The sequence below is a fragment of the Podarcis cretensis genome (assembly GCF_951804945.1).
Source record: "Podarcis cretensis genome assembly, chromosome: 5".
Taxonomy (NCBI): domain Eukaryota; kingdom Metazoa; phylum Chordata; class Lepidosauria; order Squamata; family Lacertidae; genus Podarcis; species Podarcis cretensis.
Window position 1 is genome coordinate 53452585 of NC_137174.1, and position 17936 is coordinate 53470520.

At 39.3% G+C, this 17936-nt stretch overlaps 1 protein-coding gene across 9 annotated transcripts in view; it reads right to left on the minus strand.

Moving 5' to 3' along the window:
• Positions 1–6022: 6022 nt before the first annotated feature.
• Positions 6023–17936, minus strand: part of RBM20 (RNA binding motif protein 20) — a 111578-nt gene continuing 99664 nt past the window's right edge. For 6 of the 9 annotated variants that reach the window (XM_079976067.1, XM_079976061.1, XM_079976068.1 and 3 more), the window contains 5 exons: positions 17503–17598; positions 13815–14451; positions 12622–12741; positions 11028–11149; positions 6023–7774 (listed from right to left, as the gene is read on the minus strand). In XM_079976067.1, coding sequence (XP_079832193.1) covers positions 7664–7774; positions 11028–11149; positions 12622–12741; positions 13815–14451; positions 17503–17598 — 1086 coding nt within the window. In that variant the 3' untranslated portion in view covers positions 6023–7663. The remainder of the gene's footprint in view (positions 7775–11027; positions 11150–12621; positions 12742–13814; positions 14452–17502; positions 17599–17936) is intronic. The other 3 variants (XM_079976063.1, XM_079976062.1, XM_079976064.1) reach the window with 3 other exon arrangements.

Here is a 17936-nt window from a genome sequence, read left to right on the forward strand (position 1 = left end):
ATAAGTTTATTCATATCACCTTATCTTTTTTGTCTGGCTTGCACATTGGCCACAAGAAGTGCCTTATGAGATGACAGGATGACATTTGCAGCTGACATTTAAGATAAGGATTTAAGATAAAATTGTTATCCCAGTCCCCTCACTGAAGAGTCCTTGTTTGCTGCTGTGCCTTTTCCCATTTCTTCAGTCTCAACTAAAGAGTTAAGTATCTTAGAAGGAAATCCGGATCCCTCTGTTTGGAAAAGATGTAATGTAATCAACAGAGGCTGCACATGATCCAGCATCCAAGCCAAGTGAAATCACCTGACTGATTCCAGTGCCACCTTTGCCAACTATAATAAGCTTTCTTTGTTTTTTTAACTGGGAAGTGGTGCTAAAGTGTGATCAGCAGTTCAATATTGTCAACAAGTTCTAGGCAGAAGCAAGAGGAAGAAAAAAGTTATCTTTAAAAAAAAAATCTAAGTAGCCAGTAGCTGAAAGCTCTTGTATTTCTACAGGCAAACGTATGACCTGACCCCCCCCCCATCATAGAACTGTAGTGTTGGATGGGATCCAAAGGGTCATCTTGTCCAACCCTCGGCAATGCAGAAATCACAACTAGAGAATGGGCATCCAACCTCTGTTTAAAAATTTCCAGTGAAGGAGAGTCCACCACCTTTCAGTGTAGTCAGTTCCACTGTTGTACAGTTTACTGTCAGAAAGTTCTTCCCAATCACTCTTCATGAGATGATATCTAAAGGAGCTCCCTAGATATTATCACAATGGAAAGAAGAACAGCAAACATTTAATTTGCCTAGGGCAAAGAAAGCTCTTGGGCTAACCCTGTTTCTAGCCATCTCCAAGTGTTCAATTATCCTTGTCCTCAAACCCCCCAGTTAAGAGTGGGCAAACTAATCTCACAGCTTCTTCCAACCCAAAGGCCTGGTAGGATGACTTATACTAATAAAGCCATGGATTGCTAGCCAACTGCACTGTTAATGGTCTTCTAATTGTAATAAGTTTACTTGTTTATCAATCATTGGTTTCAACAGGATGCACAGATACAATGAACCATGTACTAAATGCCACAAATGATATCATTTGCTACTAAGCACAGGTCTAGGCTGAGCACGTCTAGGCAATTCTCTTCCATCTAACTACTGGCTTGGCATGCAACCTTAGGCCACTCACTTAATATCTCATCTTCCACCTGCAGCAGAACAATACTAATCATATACACCACATAGAAGTGCCATGCGGCTTACACTAATGATGCTTGCAATGCCTCTAACAACTGGGTTCACCTGGGGGTATTTGGTAGCTCCAAAGTCCTGATGAGGACATGTAGCACATCTCAGATAGAAAGCTTTTATCAGAAGTAGGCTATGATTTTGTCCTGGGAAATTTTTCATGAATAATACAACAATGAATGTACAGGAAAAACAAGTTGCCAAAGAGCTGTTGAGAACCACCTTTCCTTTTAAAACCTTTGGTACTCCTGATGGTGTTGGACTGCATTGGCCCAAACCAGCATGGCCAATGGTCAGGGATAATTGGTGGTGGAGTCCAACATCTGGAAAGCCACAAGTTCCCCACCCATGATTTACAGAAAAATTGTACATCACGTGCAGATATTACTACTGCTACTAGCTTACTGGTTCTTTCTCAAAGCAGAGCCCAGAATGGCTAACAACAAATATAAAATACAACAAAAAATCCTAAGAAACACAACGTTAAAAATGAATTAACCAGCATAAAATACATTTACTCCAAACCAACGCAGTCAGTTGCACAGCAATATAAGCCAATAGAGCTGCCCTCATTATGCTCCAAAGACCAATACAAATAAATGTTTCAAGTTGGCATGTGAATGTAAATGGGGAACAATCTGATCTGTACTTGGAGTTTGCACATGAGATGCCACCACTAAGTATGCTCTACTGCATGTACCACCCTCCCTCTCCCTCTTCCAACCCAGAACATATTCATCAAAGTCACCAACAGCAGAGTTTCCAGCCAATATTATGGTCTAGTCAGAAGTTGTGTTGTTTTTAAAAATTATTATTAATTTATTGCAACGTATTTCTGCTGTGGGGCATCACATGAATCTTCAAGCAGGTTTCAAGGCAGGGAGATAGGAGGAAGGGGGCAGGATAGGAAGTAGACACAGGAACTAGAGGCAGGCTAGTGGAAACCTGAAAGGGGCAACACATGTGGCAAACCCCACAGGACCTAAGCCAGGAGAGGTGTTGCCAAACTTCATTTTCCTACTCCGTCTTTAGCTTACTTTGGTGGAGGCACTTCTTCATTACTGGGCAAAATTAAGAGATCCTGGTCCAGCTCCACCACTTAGTTCAAAGCTGTGACTACAGGCTCCATGGGTGGCCTACTCATTTCATGCTCCAACACAAACATGGCTTTTCTCTTGAAACACCCAGTTACTCCTCACAGTGCTTGTAGAGTCTCTCTGCTTTGTTTGAAGCAGACTGTGATACCACAGTAGGTGAAAATGAGGACATGGCATCAATTCTTAATTCACCTATTTTTCTTGCCTGGAAAGATGACACTGGAGGACAATAATGGCAAGTTCCCACTTTCACTTCAACACAGTGTTACATGATTTGGATCTGCCAGCATGCCATAGCTTTGTTACATACGACTTTGTTTTTAGTGCTGTAATCAGTTCCATTTGTGCAACTTCACTTTTTGCAGCCAGGCTAGGTTTCTCGTCAACAGATGCAGATCTTTCAGCTAAGGCAACACCCTCCCCTCTAGTTCAAGGTAAGCGTCTGTGGTCACCAGCTGGCTGCTATCTATTGAAGATAAGCTTAAGTAAGCCAAGCTGCTTTGCCAAGCCTACCAAATCCAACAACAGAATCAGTTGCTACTTCTTTCTTCTCCTTTAAGACCAGAACAAAGAATACATGTTCAGACAAGTTCCAAAAAGCCTCAAGGAGAGATTTCATAACCCAAGATACGACATATCCCAAGTTTTGGAACGATGAAGGGTAAATGTTATGCCAAGGGAAGGTGACATTTGCATCACAGGCCCCACCTACCACCTGGTGGAAGAACTTGGTAATTAACTAGTACCTGCTTAATGGGTTGCAGTACATGGAAACAGGCTATAACTTGTTTAATGTAGCATGAGGTTTCATACATACCTGTCTCATTCCTGACTGAGCTGAGTTAAAGGAAATGGTGTATGCCATTGGCAAATGTTGATCTGATATTGGGTTTGGGTCACCTTATCCGTTACTGAATCTGGATCAATATGGTTTACTGATTGCGTGTCTTCTGCTTTCTGAAGGTCAGCCCTGTGGCTTAGTGGGAAAGCAGTAGTGTTGACCGGTCAAGTTTAATCAGATGCGTAATATTTGCCCTACAAACTAAGATGACCGGACAAAAAGCCACTTTGGCCTTCATGCCCACAAGGATAATTAATAAATGGAAGGGCAATGCAATGTAGACTGAAGGAGAACTATTATGGCCTGCAGCCCAGTTTCTTCACAGTTCCCTGTTCCCTGTGCAGCAATCAGGGATTTGGGCTTTATTCCACAGCAGATGGGAGCAGAGGATGAGAACGGTCTTTAACTGACGAACTATGTGGAAGCATGGCATCTGCACACTTTCCAATTGCCTAGCAAACTTAGTTTACAGGGCTTCTACCTAGCAACTTCAACAAAAACATTCAAGGTTCGAAACTGCAGAAGTGAAATTGTTCCCAAGAAGCTGTGGGTAGCAATCTGATTTTTAGAAACTTAAAAATCTTGCTTTTACGGTTTAGGCTGCTGTAGAACACCTGGTTTGCATTCCTCCACAGTGCTGCTTCCAAAGTGCTCCCAATCTACACAGCAATGGAATTTCTGTCTTAAAAACACACACACAAGACTGCAATACAAAAAAACAACAACACACACCCTAAAATGCAAGAATGCATAAAACCTAAAAGTCTCCGCATTGCATCTGGTACGTAACTCCTAAACGCCACATTTGAGTATCAGTTTCAAAACCAGTTAAATGTAGCTAATAGACATTCATTCACAAATATGCATCAAGTAAAATTATGAAATTCAAATTATTTATCCAAGAGATAATTGGATTGTAGAGCAGTTTGCCACTGGTATTTTAAATGTACTGCTTCATACAGTGTTAGATTAAAAGCTGAAATACTGACTCATGCCATTGCTGCAATAATTAACTGTCCAGTAGGGGGAATACAATATACATATCAAATCTAAAAAAGGAAAAGCAATGTATTTTAATAAAATGGAAAAGGAAAAAAGACTTAAAAATGGGGACAAGAATGAATTTCACCTGACTTATTTCTTTAGCACTACACGGGAAAGTTATTTGAGGTTCCTGTAAAAAGAAGTGTGTTTTAGTAAGCTTTCATCTATATCCCCTACCCCATAATACCTGCTTAAGGCCAGTTTACACAGTTCTTTTCTTCTGACACATGAACAGTTAAATCTTCAGCCATACCCTGATGTGCCAGAGTTATGATATGAACATGATTATCGCTAGGGTCAGGCTTTATTCTGGAACGACCTTCTGAATGCCTTGGCTTGGATGTAGACAAAGAAAATGTTTGAGCAGTAGAGGCACCTGTCCTGGGCTTTGGATTTGTCCATCTCAGTTGCAGAATCAGGATGAGAACACTGTGAAGTCTGGACCCTGCATGTTAGCTTAAACAAATTAAGCTTAAATATTTTGGTTGCATTGCGTGGAAAGAATCTGGGGGAACAGGATGTGATCTTGCAGCTTGCTCCTGACCTCCACACCGTAATTAAAAGGATCAGTAGCATTACATCTACAGAGAGAGGCATGTGCCATTGAAAGAAAAGATCACCAGTTCTTGCATAGCCATTAAAATTATCTTTATTACAATAATTTGTCCATTTTAATAAACACAATTTGAAATCTCAGGTACACAGAGCAATTAAAACTTGTGATGCTTCCTAAATAACTTAAATTCTAATACATTCTAAATGTTTACAAGCCAATGATTAAACATGATTGTGTGAACTCAATAAATAGTAACATCTGGTCCAGTTCAAGTATGTACCAACAAACACAGACTTAACAGAGACAGAAAAACCCTGAAAGCCTGATACTAAACTAGTGTGCAGGCCAGTAGCATAGTTGTCAAGTTTTTTTGGGGGGGGGGGCAATTCTTAGATTCTTTGGTTTTATAATGAAAAATAATAATAATACATGGGTTACTTAACACCCATTACAGTAGTAAGTAAAGACAAATAAGAAATTATTACTAGTTCTAAATACTTTAAAAAAATTATCTGAGATACTTTGCAACACTTTATAAATAAGAAAGCTTTTTACATAGTAGTAATAAATAGTCTGCATTGTGCTATACATACAACTTAATGTGTACAAATGACATTTGTGAAAAATTCAGTCAGGTATGAAAGTAGCATTTCTTAAGTTTCAGATTTTTGGTGCAAAAATTCCAAGTCAAGGTGGCCCATTGTTGCAAGAGAAGAGCCTCCCACCTCCACAGCTATGTGTGGTTATCTCCCAGCAGGATATGCATCCTTCATTGGGAACTGCCTATGTCAGCATTTTTACTGATGGCAAAATAAAGATCTTCATGTTCCCGCCACAGATTAATTATGTCTTTCCTGTAACAGTGCAAGAGTATTCATGTTTCTAAAAGCCAGCCGTAAACATTTATTTCTTTTATTGCTGGTTTTCATTTTTCTCTTTTAAGAGACTTAAAACTCTCTTACTCACCTTTGAAATTTTTATGCTGAAAGGTGGAATAAAATGCTTTAAAGAGGATGGATGCAAAGTTCAGTACACCTGATACGTGGGATTAGATGTGTGCTTGAAAGCCATGTCTGCCCCTGCCTCTTACTTACATTGCCTAGCCGAAGGTCAGGACCTCAAAGGCTCTAAAGTTTATGAATCTGAAATGTGCTGTTTGACCTCATCTCTGATGGTAATAAATGGAATGTTTCTGCCATTTAATGAAATGGAACCTAGCCTAGTGACAGCACACACTTGCAAGATAACAAAGGAAGTTAACTGAAGATGCTGGTTCCATTTCCTCCCACAAAAAATATTATAATATGAAACAGGTAATGTAATATTTTTATTGGGAGATCTTGGCAACTGGGCGATTTTTTTGTGTTGATTTACTCATAGAAAAGAAAATTCTTAAAGGTGCCAATGGCAAGAAAATATAATATGGTAATTCACAGGTATTTTTTCTATAATTTCTCCAATTTTCTTTAAAAACATTTTAAAAAAGGAAATGCAACAAATACACTTGCTCTGATTTTAGATATGGCTCAGCAACTCAAATGGTACCTGGTGCATTTTTAAAAAGATCATCCTGTGATTAATGCTGCTAACAGTTTTACAGAATCTATGCATTTTACCACTCCAAGCCTTACTAAAACAACAAAAAAGTAAAGCAGTTTACTTTAGTGGAACTCTGGGTGATATAAACACACATATTGCTGAAACACAACTATAATAATACTATACTGGGCACCTATATCATCAACATAGAAATTAATAGAAGTGAAATTCAAAGTCTGCTCAGAGCTTTAGCTGATCAATCATTAAAAACATTTTAATTAATTTAGATGGTGTGTCTGATCAACTGGGCAAATGCAGGATATTTTTTCTTTAACTATATATCTGCCTTTCTTCCATTATGCAACTCAAAGCATACCAGATGCTCCTCAATCATTTCCCCATGCAGGCACAGACCACACCCAACCTGCTTAGTTTCAGCAAGGCTGCTGCATCTTGTGTTTTCAACCATGCCCTGGGACCAAACCTTCTCACCATCATGTGCCACCACCTCCCTCCTGCATCCCTCATTGCACATTCTAAGATGGTGTAACAAGTATGTTCATCATCTGAGACAAAGGAAGATGTCCCTACTTTAGGACTTCTTTTATTCATGTGCAAATTTATGCAGACTTAATACACTTAGACTGTCAGTCAACTAAGGTTTCTTAAATTGGGCGATGGCTCTGAGTGAAACAAAATTAAGTGCCTGGTTGATTTCTAAAATTAGGAAGAATAAAACCTTAAGGAAAGAAGAGAAGAGATAAGTAATCCTACCAGAGGCAAAACGTGGAACATATTTAGTCTTCTGAAATGTTGTCAAGGCACCAAAGGGGGAAAGGGCTTCACTGCTTCTGCCCCCCCACCCCAATGTAGATTGTAAGCCTTTTGAATATATGAACTGTGAGTATTTCATACAAGACATGGATATTGTTATCATCTGATTGAACCCATGTTATCAGCAGTAACACAACAATACTGTAACTTATAGATGTACTTACAAGACCCGTAGTTCACTGCTGGACTAGGTGATGTAAATAAAAGTATTTTAACCAAGGATTTTTCAGGTTATTTCTTCCTCACTCCCAGAATATTTTCACTAAACAATTTACCTGAACCAACACTGAGAGAATCCCTGAGAATTCTAGTTTAAAGAGAGCTATTGTGCCTATTACTGGCTGAGAAAGTGGAGCTTTACTGCTATCAGATATGTCACTTTGCTTCACTGTATTTCAGACATTGTTTTTAAATGGTGCTGTCAGTGTAGATGCATAGAACAAGCTTCTCATTATGCTTGCCTTTCAACAGTGCAAACAAAAGGTGCATAAGCAGGATCAGCAGAAAACCATTAGTGTTCACCTCATAGCTTTTTCTCCTCAAAGTGAGGGACAATCCCATTATCATCTTGTGGCAAACTGCTTTCTTTCTCATTCATCTTCAGATTCTCTTCTGCAAGCTGGGATAGGTACTTCTGTGGTGAATGAAATAATGAAAATATAGGTAATTTGATTTTCAATCATATAACTTCATGCCTTCAAGCCACTGCCACAAATGCTTATGTCACTCTATAGGGCTGAAGATGCCTTGAGGGATAGGCTCAGCTAGTAGAGCATGGGACTCTTAATCTCAGAGTCATGGGTTTGAGCCCCATGTTTGGTGAAAGATTCCTGCATTGCAGGGGGTTGGACTAGATGATCCTCGTGGTCCCTTCGAACTACAGTTCTATGATTCTAATGCTCACATAACTCCTAAAATGGAGGAAATACCAATATGATATATAGGCCCAAAAACAGAAGTCAGCATAACCAGGCATTTACCAAGGCTCACATGCCACCAAAGGACCCCACAGCTGAACGAAAGATCATTATTTTACACCACATCTTATTACTGTTGATCTGCCTGCAACCTCACCTCACCTCCTGCCCAACAGGAAGAAAACACTACCTATTTTGCCACCCAAAGGAACAGGTGGACAGGAACTAGCTAGGAATGAGAAATACTGCCACAGCAGTGGCTGTGAGCTTATAGGAACAACTGTCCTCTTTTTCCTCATAACTAGGTTGCTTTGTCAGCTTGCCCCTCTGAGCAGTGCAAGGAGGGGGAGCCACATCATTAGTATTTAGCCAAATGTTAATTCACTATTGGTTTGTTCTGTAACAATAGCTCTGTTCAGAGCTTGATTTGAACAAGGTCTAAAATTGGGAACATGTGAAGTATTAAAGCAAAGTACTTCTGAATATGTGTAGCAAGCCTTCTCCCATCAAACTGAGTAATAATCCCATGAATATACTGTCCACATTATTTGCAGTACCAGGAAAGGAAGTGAAACACATCAGTCAATATGACATTTATAAAGTTCATAATGTCCAGCCATTCTAGTGCTCAGCCATGAAGGAGAGTAGGATAGCCCATCTAAGAGTTGCTTCACACAACATACATATACACAGCATGTTTTAGATATATATTTGAGATTGAATTGTGTACACACAAATATGTTTTCCCACCACACATATCATTCATATAGAAATGCCAGGGAACTGGGACTGATGTGGCTTCATGCTGCCCTGTACACCTAACAGTCAATGCAGGGTTGTTATATAATGGCAGTGAGACCGTTTAGAAACTACATCTAGAATCAGGGCCAGTTTATCTATTGCATTTGATATTAAGGGGAGGTGGTGGCTCTCCTTTAATTCCCTTACCCCTCCCCACTTTATGGCCCTACTTTTGTAGCAGGAAGGGTGCTTCACATTATTTCTGATCAGCTCCCAACTCCTACATGCCAAACTGCAACAGCAACTATGAACCACACATGACATCACTTCTCTTCTGCTACTCAATGACATCACAGCCCTACACAGGGCAGTGCTCTTAGTATGTGCACCTAATGAGAAGCTGGATTCAGTATAAATGCACACAAGGGGTGTGGTGAAGCTGACAACTGTCTAAATGCTTCTTCTCCTGACTTGCTGCCAAGGAAATGCCAGTTACTTCACGCTCTTAAAAAGAGATTCATCTGTTGCTTAGGTTCACTAAAACCATTAATGTATATAGACTTTTAATGAGCAAATGCATATTTTTCCAGCTATTTAAAACTGCTTTGGTCTTGGATTAGTGGCTGCCCTAAAGGGAGAAAAAGAATCCCGAAGGCAAGCCTTTCACCTGTTGCCATCTCTCCTTTCACTTAGACTTGTGCGTGACATGCTACCGTGCTCTACCCAGCATTCTGTATTAACTTGCAGCATGCACTTCATTTTCTAGAGAAAGGCCAAGGCTGGATGACAGTTAATCTTCTCGTGATGTGTAACAATTTGATGCGCAATGACTTTTGATATGTGCAGCAAGGGAATTGAACCAAAGCTCTTTAGCTTCTAGTTGGTTTTGACAACTTGCGAGATATAACAGAAGGCCTGAATTGTAATCACACAAAATATATGAGGTCGGAAATGGCCAGAATTTATGATGAAACAGCAATGGAAGTTCTTGAAAGTCAGAGCAGAGAGCTGTAGGCAAACACATATCCAAATAGAAAAGGCTTATTTATCTGAAACAGAAGTATGCAACATGGGGTTATAGTAAATCTTCAGCTCTTGTTATCTATAGGTTGTTGTTCTGTACCAGAAAATCCAGTGACATACTTCTTTATTCACTTCATTTGACACGTAAGATATATTTCTAAACCGCCCTGTGATCTTTGGATGAAGAGCAGTATATAAATTTAATATAAATAAAGACATTTTGAAAGAAGAAAGCAAAGAGAGAAAAGGTGGACTTCAGAAAGTGAATTGGGTGTGATTGCATTAAGACCTATGCTTTTTTAGTTATTAGAGATATAGGAGGAGTTAATTTGGTCTGCTTTGTTAGTAGATCAACAGAATTCTATGTTCCTGAACTTGCTTGCAGATTGGAAGACTACTATTAATTGGATTATGCAATTCTCTAGATTTTATGCTGCGGTTAGAGGAAATTAATCAAAATACATTGAAATGCATTGAAAAATGTGTACTTCACAGGCAGAGAGTGTACAAAATGTGTACAATTTACATGTAGGCTTAGAATGTTCACAGAACGAACTTACACTGATACACCCATCTCTCCTCACTGCTGTCTTATACTAGGTGTTCAGTACTGAACTCAACAGCTAACAATCAATATCCCATTATTTGTAAATGATGTATAGCACACATACTCATATATTCCCTGCTGACAATGTCTGCACTGCCTATAGATGTTCAACCAGGCACCCACCAAGCTGAAGATGTTCCAAAACACCTAGGTAACAGGTAGGAAGGAAGCCAGACACCCCTGCATCATGCTTCTTCCCAGAGCATACATGCCATGGCTTTAGCCACCCTTAGGAGGTGCTTTACTAGAAACAATTTCTAAGCTTTGCCATGGCTGCTATAACTCCTAAGGCTCCAGGAAAAGAAGCTTGAAGGGTTGATCCTAGAGGGCAAGACTGATCCATCCCCTTAATCTGTATCATTTTTTTTGCCATAGTTGAATACTGCCCATAGACTATAAAATGCTGCAATAAATGAGCTGTAGAACTGAAAAATGGGTTGAAAATAATCTAACTTGGATTCACAAGTAGACAGTGTTAAGTGCTTCACATGACAAGGGTAGTAAACATGCAGTAGTGCAGGAGGCATGCAGCCCCAAGACTTGTTTATGCGTGCCATTACATTTCAGATACTAATTTGTGTGAATAAATCAGTTGTTACCTGAAGATTTTTGTAGTGAACAGTACTTCTGCAATGACGAGTCTTTGCTGTCTCCTCATTTGTATAGAAAAGTCCACAGAGTTTGCAGTAAAAGCCAGTTCTGGGCACAATGAATTCCATGCCTATAAAACAATATTGACTTGCAATTATTACTGGGGGTGGGAATCAGATAGCCTTATAAAGAAAATTCCTTTCCATGGGGAGAAAAATGGTTGAACTTATTTTGGCGTCACCTGAATTTCTTAAAGTATAGTGCTTTCACTTCTCAGATATTTATAATTTCTCTATCAAAAATAATATAGAGTAATGTAGCATAGGAGGCCGCCCTATATAGAGTCAGACCATGGGTCCATTGTCTCTCACTAGGTGGTCTTGGCTAAGTCACTTTTTCTTACTCTCTCTCCCACCTGACTGTGCCATGTGCCAGCCCTTCCTGTAACCTAGGGAATTGTGGTTGTCCTATTAGTCAGCCTTTAGGCCTGACCTGGTTGTCGATGAGGAGGCTGATCTGGTCTGTATTACTGAGTTTTGGGTAGCTGAACAGGGTGGAGTTGGTCTCACGCAGCTGTACCCACCTGGTGGAGCACCAGGGCAGACTTGAAGGCTGGGGGAGGGGGAGTTGCTGTGGTCTATAGAAATTCTCTCTCTCCAGGCTCTCTGCCCAGTGGGGGCCTTTTAGACTCTCTCTCTCTCTCTCTCTCTCTCTCTGTGTGTGTGTGTGTGTGTGTGTGTGTGTGTGAGAGAGAGAGAGAGAGAGAGAGAGAGAGAGAGAGAGAGAGAAAGAGAGAGATTGTTTTTGTTTGTTATTACGGTATGTATTTTTGTGTCTGTATATTGTAAACAGCTCTGTGATCTTCAGATAAAGGGTGGTATAGAATGAATGAGTGAATTAATGAATGAATGAATAAAGATAATGCAAGCCTTGTGCTGCCAGAATGGTTGAAGGTAGTTTAAATGGATCAGGTGACAGGTCTGATATATGTTCAAGAGGTGAAGATAAACTGTCATGAATTATTAAATAGATGGGCACCTTCTGTCAAATATAAAAAATCATGCTTATTTCAAGTATCTGTCTTTAGAGATGTACTTTTTTTTGTCTGATAACAATGAGACTGATATTTATGTTAAGTTTATCTTTTATACTTATCATGGATTATATTTTTGCAGGGTACTGTATATGCATTAATAAATAGAAGTTTTAAAATATTGACCTACCTTGCAGGCTTCTTGTTAACAATCACATAACATAATTCATGAGAAGGGCTTTGAACACCGAGTTACTGACTAAATAGAGGCTCACCCCCTGTATTTGACATCTCTGTCTCAGTTTCAATGCTATTCATTGCCTCTGGAGAAAATCAAAAGGTTGACTTGACTCTGTTTATTTTTAATTTATTCTTTCCCCTTATGTCCCTAACCTGACTAAACACCGCTATTAATATATATGCCAACTGAGTGAGAGCAACAGAAACTTCTCTTTTCAGAAGCTCTTTTAAATAACTCTTTTAAATGATCTAAAACAGATACCATTGTTTTCTTGCAAAACAAATGTATTGTAAAGAGTTAAATGTGTATCGCTTGTAATGAGACATACCTAGCGGAATGCTGAGCTCCGTAAACACATCTTCTTGTTCCCATGATGGTGAAAAGTAAGATCTTTTGGATTCTACCTCTGGGAAGTCAGTAGTTTTCATTTCCTGATACCTACAATTTGCTTTGAAAGCAAAAGCATACTGAGTAAAATCAGTTCCGTGCAATATTTATAACCTGAACCCAACATATTTTCTAGATCAATCCAGTGTTGCTTCTACACTAAATATTCCCTCCCCCCAATCAAGTTTTAAAGAGAATTCAGATGACATGGTTGACATACATTGGATTCCAGTGTTTTTTGAGAGGTACAATGTATATACATATCCTCTCTTGTTTCAGACCTCAATAAGGAATAGCTATAATTTTTAGGTGAACAGATGGCAACTCTAGGCTTTAGAAGTTGGCAAGCTCTTTGAGGTTTGAAGATCTGTCAGAAGGACTCCTACAATCTGAGCCTCGGTTATTGAGAAGAGAAACATGATAGTTTGCCAAAAGTAACAGGTTGTTTTGTGCTGTGCCTGTATGGGACACATCTGAATTCAAATTGTCACAAAGATCAGCTAGATAAAGATATTTGAAGTTAGCTGTGTCTTGAGGCTATACAACATCTGAACCACAACCCCACTGTCTGAATACCAGTTACAGCCATGGCCTTTGACTAGAACAATAAATTCTGAACTATTAACATAAATCATGAACAAAGAAACATATGGGTAACAAAAACAAATCAGGAAAAATAAATTATTATGCTCTGGCATGAAAAAAGAATGAAATGTGGCAATCCCAAAAGCCATTTCATGCCAAATTAATCTTTTAAAGATATCTAAGGAATATTTTTTTATCAACCAGACATAAATAATTTAGTTGTTGACCTGGTCTTCCCATTAACAATTCTAAGTAATTTAAGCTGGGTGCTCCAAAAGTTCAGCTCAACTTGTATGAACCCAGAAGTGACCATAATAACGGATGTCTCTTCCCGAACACTTGCTTGATACATATCTAATTTCCTTGACACCATCTGAATAAGAACCTTAATTTTGACAGTCCTGTTCTTCAACTGAGTTTCTTCCTAGGAAAATCACAACGCTTTGAACAATGTTTACTCTTAATGACAAAATAACTAAAATCGCTGAACAGAAAAAGGATAACAAAACTAATCTAGCAAAGGGAGAGAAGGAAAAATATACTAGTTACCCGGTGCCTTTTGATGTTCCTGACTTCCACAGCTTGTTTCCTCCTGGGAGTTTTTTACCAGCATTTCCATAGCTTTTCTACTCTCGCTTTCTAATGATTCCATCGCTTTATCATCACCTACGAATGTGTCATTCGGCTGGAAGAGCTCTTCTTTTGGAGGATCAGAAGATACACACTGCTCTTCCATCCTTAAATGAATGTTAGTGCTTTCTTTTATTTTTCTTTGCTTATCATGGTAATCAGAATCCCTTAGAGGTCTATCTTCTTGCAATTCATCTGGCTTCTGCTCAGTGTCCAGATTTAGATGTGGTGCTTTATCAGCTGCATTATCACCTTCAGAGCCAGGGAGATCCCCTGCGTTTTCCTCTTCTGACCCTAAGCTTGATTCCATTGCGTTTGATTTGTCTTCACTTCCACTTAATAAGCTGTGCTCATTCTTCACCTGTAATCCAGCAGCTAAAGAACTCACTAAAGGACATTCTTGGTCTTTCTGACCTACTGTTACTATTTCTTCAAGTTCAGTTATATCCGGTTCCATTATAAGGTCGTCTTCTCCCACCTCATCTACAGTTACTAGCTCTTCCATATTAGTTGGATACCAAGTCTCAGCTTCCATCTCACTTCCGCTCTCCCAGTCCTGTAACAAAGATGTACATCCCATTGTGAATATGTCAATAAAGAGGATATTATTGGAGGTCCAGTTCAGATGCAACAACACACAATGGTTCATTATTTTAATAATGAGTCACAGCAAGTCACAGGCTAACATGTTCCCTCTCTCCCCTGTTGTTGTTGTTGTTGTTGTTGTTGTTGTTGTTGTTCACATTTGGAGTTTGAAAACTTCTGCTTCCCCCTTTTTTAAAATACTGTTTTTATTTATTTTCATGATACAGAAGATACATTTTGAGAAAACAATTCTTATAACAGTAAAGAACAAGTAACTTGTCCTGATAAAATTATGGACTTTTATCATGCCATGTGTTAAGGTTTCATTTGATTGCTCTAAGAGATAACACCACATTTTCCCATGAGTGCTAGGTGGATTCCTGCCACAGTCTGAACAATCTATTCTAGATCCTTTTGTATTTGGGTTTGTAGACCAAGATGATTACCATATACAGGTCCTGCACATTCCACTAATACTAAGGCCCAGGTATTTTTCTCTCCTGGCACCAGCAGTTGTTTTTAATCCAATTTCTCAACTCTATTATAACCTCCTCCAGATTCCATGCCTGTGCATAACATTTGGCTTAGTCAATTTTATAGCCTGCCACTCCTGGTATATCACAACAATGAGGAACCGCAGGTGAGGCTGTTCCATTAGGCCAAGTGGGGAACTGCCCCATTATCCACAGTCTGCCCCACCTGTTTGCTTATTTACAACCAATCCATGGGATGCACTGTGTGTTACCTTCTCCTTAGTGTCTCAGTGTTGCCCTTGTAAATGAAGATGGTCTGGAGAGTGGCCACACGAGAAAAGGCCTTTTCTGTGGTGGCTCCTCATTTGTGGAATGCTCTCTCCAGGGAGACTCTCCTGGCATCTTCATTACATATCTTTAGGCACCAGGTGAAAACATTCTTCTTCATCTGTGCCTTTGGCTGATTAATCCATCTATGGCCTTTAAAATATGTTGGGGGGGTATTGTTTTTGTTTGTTTGTTTTGTTATTATTTTATATCTTTTGTGTTTTTATACTGTAAAGCACTCTGATCTTAGGTGGAAGGGTGGTATATAAATTTAATAAATAACAACAAAGGGATTCAAAGTAGAATTAGTTGGCTCTGCCCCTCACTGGTTCCAGCTCTGCCCCTCATTGGCCTTTCCTACTCTCAGCCTCCCTGCTTTCCGCCCTACCAGTCCCAATGTGAATCAGCCAGCATTGAAGAATCTGTATGGTTTTCACTAGCACCCTTTCCCCCCTATCATTTATGATAAAACAGGCTGGCAGAAATGCTAGGAATTTTCAGATGGATGATGATTCAAACTTGAAAAAAGATTTTGATATCAGCCAGAGGAACGTTTTGCCTAACAACTTTTGCTTCTGTTCAAAAGGCTGCATATGGCGCACATCAGCTGTTAGAATCCTTATGTGTGCCCAATGCAGTGTGCTTATGGCTCTGCTGTTATAGTCCCATTTGAACTTTTAACCTTACTATTTTTCAGTGTTATGACAATTTTTGTCATATGCCCTGGGAGGAGCAATTGTAAAGGGTTGGGGGAAGGAAACTTCCAAAAATATAAAAGCTAAGCCTATTTGTTTCTCTCCTGTTTGCTCTATTAAACTTATCCTTCTAGTGTCCTAGAAAGGCGCGGAGGGCAGATACTCTTGGGAGATCAGTTTCCTGCTGCTATAGATACTGCTAGCTTTCACATCTGATGATCAGCTCATGACCCTAAAGATATGATGCTGGAAAACATCCAAGGACATTGGCCTATGTTTCTTCAGAGCTGGACTTTTCACTTATGAATCCTTTCAATAAGTTCTCACTTTAACTTTATTTAATTTGCTCCTGCTCAAAGTGACAAGTTGGCCTAATGCTTGGATTTAATTTTTAAAACTCTATAGCTTTTCAAAGACGCCAAATTTTTGAAAGCCAGTGCCAAGTATTCAAAGCAATCTAAGTATGTAGAGAACAACTAAAAAAAGAGTCTGAGGATCTGTCCAAAGAAGCAAAGGTCATGATGACATAATTTGTAAAGCCTTTGGGTGAAATCCAGTAGTGTCCTTCTACAAGCAGAATACACACCATTGGAGCAATGGATCTTCGCCCCTGCAGCATCCCACATACTCCCATAAAATGATGCAGAGGTTTGGGGTACTTTCTGGAGCAGATTTGGATGTGGGGAGTTATGGGAGGAAGAGATGAAAGGGAAGTCCTCCTCACACAGCAATGAGTGTCATCCCCACACCCAAATACTTTTGGAAGTGCCCTTCCAGACCCAATTCAAAGTGCTGCTTATTGCCCTTAAACAGCTTGGGTTCTCTGTGCCCTACAGAGAGCCACCTTCTGCATTAACTTCTTTTCAGTAAAAGTTAGAATCTGCTCCCCAGATTGTAATTGCATTTCTGGCTTTTAGGGGTCACACAAAAACTTAACTATTTACAAAAATTAATTAATCAAATAAATCTGGTGGCTGTTTTTTTAAAATTAATATAACCGTACTGGCTATTGCTATTCTTAATGGACCACCCTTCCTCATGATGGAGCCCAGGGCAGTCATCAATATAATAAAAAGCACAGCAATTGTACACAATAATTTAAAACATTTAAAAACAGCATGATTAAAATTATAACTTTACACAGCAGCAAAGTAATACAAGACCCATACAAAACATATGTACCCAAAGTCTGGATGAACAAAAACATTTTCAGCTAAAATCTGAAATTTGACAGTATTAGATATGATCACACTTCCCTAGTGGGGGGAAATATCCTACTGTTGAGGTGCTGCCACTGTGAAGATCCTGTTTTAAAGCAACACACCAGAGGCCATGCTCATGAATGTGTTGACTTCCTGAAGATTTGCGCCTTCATTGTGCTATGTGTTTCTATCTGATTTTAGTGTTGTTTGTATTTTTCATGGTTTTGATTATATATTGAATATCTGGCAGCCAAGTGACTCAAGAAATTTTCAAACAAACAAATTTTACATCCGATATCAAGGCCCATGAATGTATAAATCTCACCTTTTCTTTTCTTGAGTTTTCCATAGGATCTTCTGCTTCTTTCATCTGCTTATTTGCAGGAAAGGGTATCTCCATATTAGAATATTTTTTTTTAACCTAAGACAGAGATTGTCTATGGGTGAAGACAGATGTAATATAAAAAGTGAACTTACATTGCATCCCTTATTCATGATGTGAGCCCTCTTCCTCCCGCCTTCACAATTTGATGGGTGGATGTACATACCAGAAATCAAATGCTGATTTAGTGGAGGCCTCATCCACACTTCCACTTGTCCTGTGCCTAGAAAGCATGGGTCTTGGCAATATTCTGCTTGACTCATGTTTTCTAGGCATGGGTCTGAGCAATTTTTCCCTTGCCCTACTGCTTTCCCAGGGAAAATCTGCTCTTGAGTTCTAAATAAGAACAAACGGGAATGTGCAGAAAACCCAATTGT